Raw genomic sequence first — 11,046 nt, forward strand, 5'->3', positions numbered from 1 at the left:
CCTATATATGGTCATGATGACATCACATTATGACCATATATAGGCACATCATGACTATATATGGGCATACAACAGTTTTTGTCAAAGAAAATTTGATAGTCTGGACAGAGCCTTAAGCCCAGTCAAGACTATAACATTTTATTTGACAAAAAACATGTGACATGCCCAAATATGGTCATGGTGACATGATATCATCACACTCAGCAAATTTATTGGAAAAAAGTGTTCATAAAAATGTTCTAGCGGATCCCTTAATGTCTGGGGCCACTGGCTTTGGATAGTGAGAGCTTATGGCTGTTTTCATGTGCCGAAGACAAACAAAATTGAATTACTGTAAACAAAAGTATAACTAATGTGTGGCATATACATCAGTTTACTTTTGTATTTGCTTGAGTTATCAATAGCTTCATTTTAAATCCTATACTATCAAAATATTTACACTTTTAGTTTTGCTCTATTCAGCTGAAAAAAATATAATTGAAGAAAGGTTACCAGAAATCCTAATTGATATGCATTTATTTAAATGAGGCAATTATCCAATCAGAGAAAAGTAGTTAATTTGCATATTGTGTATATTTATATCTTCACAGCTTGGGCCTGTTGCTATAACTATTTTGGCAATTATCGCAACTCACTGCATGGCGGTACTAGTAGAATGTAGTCATCATTTAATCGCTACTAAGTATGTATAATAATTCTTTGTGTATGTATGGTAATGATGACATTACATCATGACCATATACCAAACCTCGAATTGAAGCCCTGGGCTTCTTGTTTTTTTGTGAACTTTGGATGGGCTTCTTTTCGAGGCTATTTTTGCAAAGTAAAGAGAGAGAGAGGGGAGGCTCATTTCAAAATAAATGCTGTGGATTTTGGGAATTACTAATATAAAACAATAAATAGGACCACTGTAACATCAATCTGTATCATGGAGTGTATTAACAGCATTAAATCACCTAAACTACTGTATAAACCAAGCATGTTTTAATTTTTTTTTTTGTTTCCTTGAAATTCATGTACAGTGTATGTACTGTACTATCTCGAAAAAAAAAGTTAATGTTATCTTTAAAAGAAGCCCATGGGTTTCTTTTCGAGATGGGCTTACAAACTAAAGAGGGGGCTTCAATTTGAGATGGGCTTCTCAAGATTAAGTCCATTGGGCTTCTGTTCAAGGTTTTACAGTATAGGCATCATGACTATATATGACCATACAACAATTATTGATATGAATATAATTCTTTATGTTTCCTCATTTTAACTGTAAATCGGAAATTTCGGCTGGGCGCCCAGGGACCTGTGAAAATGGCAGTCCAGCGCCACGCAACTTAACTTAGCATATACCTGTAATGGATACAAACATTCAATTTTATTGATTTTTCAGTAAACATAATTTCAAGCTTCTTCCAAGTTTCTAGGTTGAAAATGTAGTCATATGACAAACAGGAAATTTTCCAAGGTCAAACAATGTTAACATCAATGTTTATACAAGGATTAAGTGGCTATGATAACAACTCCAATAGCACAGATCAATAGACAACCAGTTGAGTTTAATAGCTTGGTGGTTTAGATACTTCCATTCAACTTGACTTGATTTTCTCAAAACGTGGTTCTTATACACCTAAACTTTAAATGCTCCGGAAGCCATTCAAAGACCAAATTAAAGCTTATAATGTGATCTACCCAAATATAATATAAACTCAATTTTTGAATTTCTAACTATGAGACTCATTTTGTGGCGAGACCTCATGTTTTACACGTTAGGGTTTCTTAAAACGGCTCCACTCGGCAAATAATTGAAAAAAAATGCTTATAAAAATGTCCTGGCAGGTCCTTTAAGGCCTGGGGCCACAGGCTTGGGCAGTGAGACCTCACAGCTGTTTACCCCACTGATTTCTGACTGGTAACTAACTCATCAGATTTTTTTAAGCTAACTTTGTTATTTTATTAAGTTGATTTAGAATCTTCCCTGACATTCTCATAGACCGCTGTTCTGCAACATATGCTTGGGTAGCAGAGAAATTTTGATGGGTCGCATAATCTCTTCAGGTCATGAAAACCTTACTTTATACAAATGACGACAAACTAAATCAAATTACAATAAACAAAAGTGTAACTAATGTATGGCATATGCAATAGTTTACTTTTGTATTGCTTGTGTTATCAATAGTTTCGTTTAAAATCCTATGTATGACGACTTGAAAGTCTTAGTTTCAATCTTTTCAATATGTCTGGCTTTCAGCTGAAAGTTATAATGAGAAAACATTTTTCTTGTCAGTTAAATATGTATCTATGTCTTTGCATAACTGATCAATTTCTGGCAGCAAATCTAGGAAATTATGTATTAAAATGTCAGAAAATGATTGATTTAAAAAAATCTTAATGAAAGATTTAGTAAGTTGTGTAGTTTGGTTAAATGAGTAATTCAAAGTTATATTTTATTTTTTTTGGGGTTTTAAGTTGATTTTGTGAGTGATGGTATCTTTTAATTGGTTGACAAAAGAATCAAGTGGTTCTCCAGACATCTGCTATCCCTCGCGCGTAGAAAAAGCACTGACATGATTTATTGATATAATTCACTCAAACTGAAAAAATAATACCATATTCAATCATTTTATATCATGAAATTAGAGGGGAGAAATTTGTCCTTTGGGTTCGCGTCTGTTTTGCATGCTTGACATTTAATTTGGGTTGTGGACTAAAAAGGCTATGAAGCTAGGGCATAAACCAAACAAGTAATGAAAGATTTATACTGGATAATCTTTTTGCTTAATTTTCATATACAGAAATGAAATTGGAGCAGTATCCCTAAGTTATGGTCAGGTCGCTGAATATGCTTTTAAGTACTCTCCATTCTCATTCTTCCAAAGAAACTGCAAGCTAGGCAAGTAAGTAAATGACATTTTAATTCATTTCCTGTTTGCATTCGGTACAGCTGCATAGTGTAGTGATTTCTGTAGCGACGATGCAGCTATTTTATAGAAACCAGGATTTAAGAAAGGGAAATACATTAGTCTAAAGCCTTACTGCTACATTCAATGCTTCTACTAAAATATTGATTGTCAATCAATTTATCTATCTATCAATCTTCTACCCTTAGAGAAAATTTATGCAATACAATATCATCATTATAAATATTGTCTATATTTTTTAGATATTCTGTAAATATCTTCCTGATTATAACTCAATTTGGATTTTGTTGTGCCTACTTTCTGTTTATGGGAGATAACATTCATCAGGTAAACTATATTTTATTTACATCTAGAACATGTTTTTCCTTGCAAATAACGCATAAATAACACTCCTATATTAAACATTGTCCATACTATCAAATTTACATTTGACAAAATACATTTGACATGACTAAATATGGTCATGATGACATCATGGCCATATATAGGTACGTCATGACTGTATATGGGCATACAGCTGTTTTTTGTCAAAGAAAATTTGATAGTGTGGACATATTGTTTTGCATCTTATGTTGATAAGTAATCAAAATAATTTTTTTTTTTTGTTAAGTATGCAATTTAGCAAAAACCGCATTACACATTTTATTACCTATACACATTATTCAAAATGTTTGACGTTTTAATAGGAAGAGGATGACATTGTTTTTGATGATTATGATTGGTCACTGTATTTTAATTGATTGTTACCTTCCAGCACATCCATGGTCCTCTTAAATAAATGAAAAGTGACAATACTTTATAAACTAATGAGGATTAGCGAATTGAGGTGCTCTTTAGATAAAAAAAAAAAATACTGATGTCACAGGATTAGAACCCATGACTCTGGTTTAGAAAGCTATACTCCACTAGAAGGGTTTTACCAGATTATGCCCAGCTGGTATACTATTAATTGTATTTTATTATTATTATTTATTATTATTTTATTTTCATTTTAGATTTATCAATATTACTATGATGAAGTACCAGATATCAAGATTTTCATTTTAATGTTTTTCCTTCCTGTGGTCATCTACTGTTATATTCGTGAGTTAGATGATTTGGCTATCTTCTCCATGATAGCAAATGTTCTACTTATTATTGGACTCAGTTTCATATTTGAGGTAATTAAATTTATTAACTAATTAGGTGATTACATATATGGTATTAAATTACTTGTTATGACCTTTAAAGCTCTCCATCTGAATGAACCATCATATTTGAGTTGCTTTTCCAGTATACTTCATCTCGCCCTCTCCGATCATCCCCTCAAAATTTTCTGTCACCAAATACCGTTCCAAAACCTATGGTTAATGTTCTTTCACTATACTTCTGCCTGTTTTTGGAACCAGCTTTTTCTAACTCTTTGCAACTTTAAGTCACAGCTTAAGACCTATGTTTTTCCAGTGGCTATTCACATTCATTGCGCCTTTTATCTTGTTTGGAGTTGGCTCCATATAAATTTGAGATATTACTGTTATTATGATTGCATTAATTCCACTACTATAAAATAGTTCACAAAATAGCAGGTAACTGCAGAAAAGGAAATTGCCTTTTCTCAAAACAAAGTGTTAGATTCTATATTTGGGATCCCTAGTTCAATAAAAAATAAAAAAACTCCCTAACTGCTATTAATTCTATTACATTTTACATTGATGCATACTGTATTTGTTTGTTAGTATATGTTTTCTCATCTGGGCTATTATCAACCTGTTAGTGAGCTGAAGTTGGTGGCGCCTGTGTCTGACTGGCCTATATTTTTTGGCACAGCAATCTATGCATTTGAGGGAATTGGTGTGGTAAGTCTTAGTCAGTGTTCTTTTTATATTAACATAGGGAAGCATATAATTAGGGAATATTGGACACCATATGAGAAAACAAAATAATACAATATGAACGCCAATTAAATCCTGTTCCCTGAAAAGACCTCTAATCCAAAGGTTGTCAATGATTCTTTCAAATTTGTTGTCTTTTTTTCCCAGATTCTTCCTCTTGAAAACAAGATGAGGAACCCAGAAGACTTCAAGAAGGTGCTGTTTTGTGGGATGTCCTTCGTAGGCCTCATGTACTTGATGATGGGAACGTTTGGATACCTTACGTTTGGCGAATGTTTAAAGGATACAATCACACTAGATATACCTCAGGATGAAGGGTATGGCTTTAAATTATTCTTTTTTTTTAAATATATTCTTATCCAACATTTGTGCGCTGAACTGTGAAGATCCTTTTTGAGCTTTGGTCTGTGATATGATTCCAGTGCTGCTTTCCTTGTGTTGTACCTGGAGGGCTTAAATGCAATTTAGTACTATACACCATCTTTAAGATGTGTTATTCAATCCTCCTGTCTGCAGGACTTAACCAAGACCATGGTTGTGTAAGGCAAGCATCCGTACAACTCCATTACAAATATTTTGGGATTCGGATATTAATGGTGGTTGTGATGATGAGTATACAATACTAAAAAATACAATAAAAAGTGATTGGCCAACAGTGTTCCTATACCTATATATATTGTACGTATTATGAACAGGTTTACCTTCAATTGAAGACAACTTTAGGGACCAATTTTTTCATGGCCTTTAGCAGCTTTGGTCTTTAGTTTGAAATTACCATTATAAATATAAAGTTTGGTGTTCTTCTGGGGCCAGAGAAAAGTAGTCTTTAATTGAAGTGTTTTGAATTGGTGGGAGAACTTTGTGTTATGTAAGACCAATTCATGTGTGGTTTCTTCTATACATAGTATCTATATAGCTGTGAAACTGCTGTTTGTCATCGCTATTTTCATCACGTATGGTCTTCAGTTCTATGTGCCCGTTCAGATTCTATATCCACCAATTAAAAACAAGTTTAATATTGAGCGCGACATTTGGGAATACGTGTTTAGAACAGTACTAGTTTTAATTACATGTAAGTATGGTTTACTTTTTTGTTTTCTTATGAACCTGACTTTTTATTTGTATCTAGTACAGTATTGGTTTACATCTATGATAAGCTGTCATTGTAGTGTGCCCAGGATATGATAAAATAAATCATAAGTAAAAGACTGGCTGATTTGCACCTTCTTTTCTTGAAACAAACGGTACACAGGACATATGCTAAATGTTACAAGGACTTTTTTCCCGAGATATCCCTACTGAGTATTGAGGGTGGGGCCACAAATGTTGAGATGGACTGTGAGGGGCATTAACGGTTTGGATTTGGAAGTGTTTTGCCCCAGTGGGAATGGTTTGGTTTCCAGCATCGAGGTCGGAGTATCAGTCCCTCACTACGCACTTCGTTTTGTGTCCTTGAGCAAGACACTTTATTTGCATTGCTTCTCTCCACCCAGGAGTATAATGGATACAGCTGCAACATTATGGAATTCTTCTCAGTGATCTGAGTATGTGTTCCATATGTGCTTGATGTAACAGCCGGGGGAAATACTGTGAAGTGCTTAGAGGCCTTGTTGGCATGAAGCGCTGTATCTAAGTCTAATGTATTATTACCTGGTGGGGTTGCCTACAACTGCGCAAATATGAACCCAATGATCAGGGACAATAAATGCTTCATAAGCTAAAGGAAAAGGTGCTATATATAAATACCCAGTGACTTAGTTCTGGCAAAATAAGGTGGTTTTTAAGTACTTAAGCATAGATCTCTTTACATAACTGAATTTCAACCTTCCTAGCAGCCAGCAAAATTGATACGTATACAGTGATGATACAGACAATGGTACAGAAAAAATAAGCTCTCCCCGTCAACATGCACACACCCCCATGCTAAATGCTCTGCGATTTCCGCTTTTTTAAAATATAAAAAGTACACAGAAGCAATCTTGAATAGATGTGAATTCACACAAACAAAGGGGAAGTGTACACAATCTTTCACAACGCGCATTCTGTGTAATAATATATGATGTCTTGTTTTATCATGTATAAGATAAAAATGATTAATAATGTTTATTGAGCCATGTGCAGGCTATCAAATTTTATGTGACATGCCTAAATATGGTCATGATAACATCACATCATAACCATATATAGACACATCATGACTATATATGGGCATAAAACAATTTGTTTTTCAAAGAAAATTTGATAGTCTGGGCAGAGCTTTATTTTAAAAGTAATTATATTATTAATTCCATCTTTTTTTCTTTTTTTTTCTTTGCAGTACTCTTCGCAATTGCAATACCAAAGTTAGCTCTGGTTATCTCACTTATAGGGTCATTCGCCAGCAGTTTTTTGGCGCTGATCTTACCCGCCATTTTACAAGAACTTATCTACGCGGAGCAGGGCTACGCGTCACCTAAGTCAAAGTTCAGATTTAGTAAGAATTTAATCATCGCATTGATAGGTTTTATTGGATTTCTTGTTGGTACTGCAGTCTCACTTGAACAAATTATTAAATCTCCAGGCTCACCGGCAGATTGTATGCCTTTACAATAAAAAGTATGGGAGGGTGAAGAGGAAATGACCTGTAAGACAAATGGAAGTAATATTGCATATCATTTCAAAGAATTGTACATAAAGTAAATTTACTTAAAGTAATTTCTAATTTTGGACAAGAGTGTAATCACAGTAGAATTTAGGATACACCTTCTAGTTTGTTGCTTTTAAATAATGTGCCAAATGCAAGACAAGGATGTAGTTATGGTGGGCTGATGTAGGTGGTGGTCGGGGGTGGGGAAGTTTTTCACCCATTCTAAAGCTAATCTCTTGGCCCTCGATTATTAACCCCCTTGCCCACCTTTAACTCATTCGCTGCCAGCTACGAAAATACCCGTCTCACAAGGTGTTGAGAATGCTAGGGACTATACTCGTCAAAACTGGGGTAACATTCTAGCGTATATATTACCTTAATGTTATACATTGTAGAACCACAGACTTAACGGCTGATAGTTAAAAAAAAAATTTTTTTAATAAAATAAAAAGTACTGTCCCAATGCCAGTGATGAGTTTACTCGTCACCTAATATTTTCCCGCCAATTTATTAGACATACCATTTTGATGATATATGACTAGATAAAATTTCAAATAAGTATGTTTGTACATGTAAGGAACCTAAAAATAATGTCTAGCAGTCAGTATGTTAAAGTCCATGCTTATTATTTGGAGTTTACCAATGTTATCACCCAGCCTACAACCCTGAAGATTTAAAGTACTATATAATGGTTGTCCTTAATGATCACATGGAAATTTTAAGCTGAGCCCAAATTCATCCAGCTGCCTATAAAAATGTCAATATCCTGAGCTGTTATTCATATTATACATTAATGTTTGGATGTGATGTAATGAATAAGCGCCTCGAGGTTGTGTCAACGTGAGGCGCTATATAAATCAAGAATTATTATTATTATCACATTATCATGTGATGATCTAGCTCTACTACTTATGACAGAACTGTTTACATACCTTTTAGATTTAGATCACCACACAAGTCAAATAATTTAGTACACAATTGTATCTAACACATTGTAGTACATTATGGAGTTCTCTCCATGCTATCTTTTTTTTTTTTTTTTTTTGCAAATATTTGTGATTTGCTTATTGGCATTACTGTATAATGTTATATCGCAACAGGGGTGGCACCAGTGGGAGGGGGGGTGCCAGAACTCCTTGTCGGGGAGACCTGGCTCCCCCGTCGAGGAAAATCACAATTCGTCGGGGACAAACAAACAAATCATATGTCTTTTCTACATATTAGTAGACTCTAAAATTGATTAATAAACCACTACCACCATTTTAGAAAGATTTTGACCCACGCACAACTGCAAACACTTTGCTCTGGTCGGGGAAATCGGCCCTCTCGTCTAGAACATCGCTCTCCCCACCCATTTGGGCAAATCCTGGTGCCACCCCTGTATCACAAAACAATGTATGTAACAAATTATATATACTAATGTTTGGAGTGGAGTTACTGTGGTTTGTGGGGAAATGGCCACCAAATACCAAAGCCCTGCCTGTCCAGGCTAACAATGCCTAAATATGGTCATGATGACATCACATCATGACCATATATAGGCACATCATGACCATATATAGGCACATCATGACCATATATAGGCACGTCATGACTATATATGATATTCAGCTCTCCAATCCCCAAGCTTCATAATGAGACTTCATTATAAAGCATTGAGGCTGCTGCCCAATAAGAAATCTATATTGTCTTTTACAATTATTATATAGCATTTATCACTCCACAAGGTGAGATTTTTTTTATATGTTGTTTAGCAAACCCGCCGCCTGCCAATAATAATGATTTTGAATAAATATAAAATTTTAATTTGGGCCAATTAATCCACCCACCGCTATGAGAAAATGTACATCTAGGCATAATGCAAAAAAAAAAAACCAGATTTATTTTTTTTCCATTATGCCTAGATGCTTTTAGTAGAAACCACTTTGCTACACAAAAGAAAAATTTAAAAATAGTACTCTATTAAATGTATAAAAATAATCTTGCCTAAAGATGTTAACAGATGATTGTTTGTAAAAAAAAAAAAAAAGATTTTTTTTTTTCATTCTGCCTAGAGGCTTTTAGTAGAAAGCTGCCGGTTGCACAGTCACCCACTTTTCCAGTCCAGTGGATAGCAGTACATACATGCTGTATGGACACTGAACATTTTATGGCCTCTTTACCGAAAAGAGAAGATGAAATATTAGATAGTTATTAATGTTATATATTATAGTAAATAGATAATATTTAATAAATAATATTTTATAAAATAATATAGTTCTGATTTAATACTAGATTATGAGTTATTATTTAATTATAATAATTTGTTTATTTTTTTGTTATTGCTGTTACATCAGAACCCCTTTTTTTAGGACACCTGATAGACACACCTTTTTTAGGTCTGGAAGGTTTCAAGTGGCGGCACCAGTGGCTGGGTTCTTAAGCCCCCCTCCCATCGGACAGGCCTAGAGCTGCCACCGAAGGTGTCCCTTTAATAGGGGGTTCTACCGTATGTTATTTATTGTACATTTTTAATTTAAAGTATTTGTCAATAACATTTTATACCTTATTCCACCTTTTTATGTTGATAGCTTTGTATCACATTGAATTATCTGCAGATACGAGATTGGAGTAATTGTGTTCGGTGGTTAATCACTTTGATGTAATATGAATTTGTTTTCTTTACTATGATTTACCGAAGTATTAATATATTAGGGGTCCCAAGTTTGGAGATGCTACTTTCAGGAGATCTTTTAGCCTGTCTTAAAACATCTTACTAGGGACCTTTGGATTGCACGACGACGGTAAGACGTAGAACGTAATGACGTCACTAAAAGTCATCTGCGCATGCGAGAACGTTAGGGACACCTCGTCGAGTAGATTCTGGAACGCAATTTGGCCAAATCTACGTATGCAGAGAAGAACGTAGGACGCCAGGTAGGACGGTCACGCATGAGTGATTCCGTTCTAGCGTCGCGTCATCGCACCAATCGAATGCTCCCTATTGTATCTTGCTGTGTATCATGATTACCCATGGTGAGCTAGCTTCAGTGTTAATAATGCAGCAGTTCTACATTTTGTGCGAGATATTTGCTTCCCATAGAATTGCAAGAGAGCGTGTAGCTTTCCACAAGACTTGGGACCCCTATATGTGACAGTGGCGGATCTGGGGGGTGGGGGTTTCAAGTGGTTCGGACGAACCCCCCTCCCCCACCCTCTGTGAAGAAACGTAATGAAAAACTACTGGGTCCTGGCTTACAAAAGGCATGCTAACCTACCTAGGCGCCAAAGGTTGGCAGATCAAACAAACTAGGCTTAGCCCAACTAGTTATCAATTAAATGAATTATACACACTGGTTTTGACGTCGTAATAATTTACGGTATGAAAGTGTGTTCTTCAGGCCTGTCGGTTCATCGATCCATAGAAGAAAGACTACATATCTAACTACTCAATATTGTTGGAATATAATAATATATTGCTTATATCTTTGATTTTCTTTCTCTATGAAAATTATAAAAGAAAAAAAATGAATTTCTGAGCATCCTCGTGTTGTCTGCTTTGTCTGTCTTGTCTCCTCTTGTCTCATGTTGTCCTGTCCTGTCCCCTGAACGTTGTCCTGTCCTGTTCTGTTTTGGCTTTGGTTTTTCTGTGTGTTTATTT

The 11,046-nt window shown here is 35.0% G+C and overlaps 1 protein-coding gene across 2 annotated transcripts in view; it reads left to right on the forward strand.

Moving 5' to 3' along the window:
* The window catches only part of LOC117102360 (proton-coupled amino acid transporter 1-like), an 11,767-nt gene extending 2,351 nt beyond the window's left edge, over positions 1-9,416 (forward strand). For both annotated transcript variants that reach the window (XM_033242621.1, XM_033242622.1), the window contains exons 4-11: positions 591-682; positions 2,784-2,885; positions 3,152-3,236; positions 3,905-4,069; positions 4,625-4,744; positions 4,928-5,097; positions 5,686-5,852; positions 7,098-9,416. In XM_033242621.1, coding sequence (XP_033098512.1) covers positions 591-682; positions 2,784-2,885; positions 3,152-3,236; positions 3,905-4,069; positions 4,625-4,744; positions 4,928-5,097; positions 5,686-5,852; positions 7,098-7,372 — 1,176 coding nt within the window. In that variant the 3' untranslated portion in view covers positions 7,373-9,416. The remainder of the gene's footprint in view (positions 1-590; positions 683-2,783; positions 2,886-3,151; positions 3,237-3,904; positions 4,070-4,624; positions 4,745-4,927; positions 5,098-5,685; positions 5,853-7,097) is intronic.
* The last annotated feature ends 1,630 nt before the right edge of the window (positions 9,417-11,046 follow it).

This window comes from Anneissia japonica, unplaced genomic scaffold (genome assembly GCF_011630105.1).
Source record: "Anneissia japonica isolate Jap-2015-1 unplaced genomic scaffold, ASM1163010v1 scaffold2326_len296723_cov167, whole genome shotgun sequence".
Classification (NCBI taxonomy): domain Eukaryota; kingdom Metazoa; phylum Echinodermata; class Crinoidea; order Comatulida; family Comatulidae; genus Anneissia; species Anneissia japonica.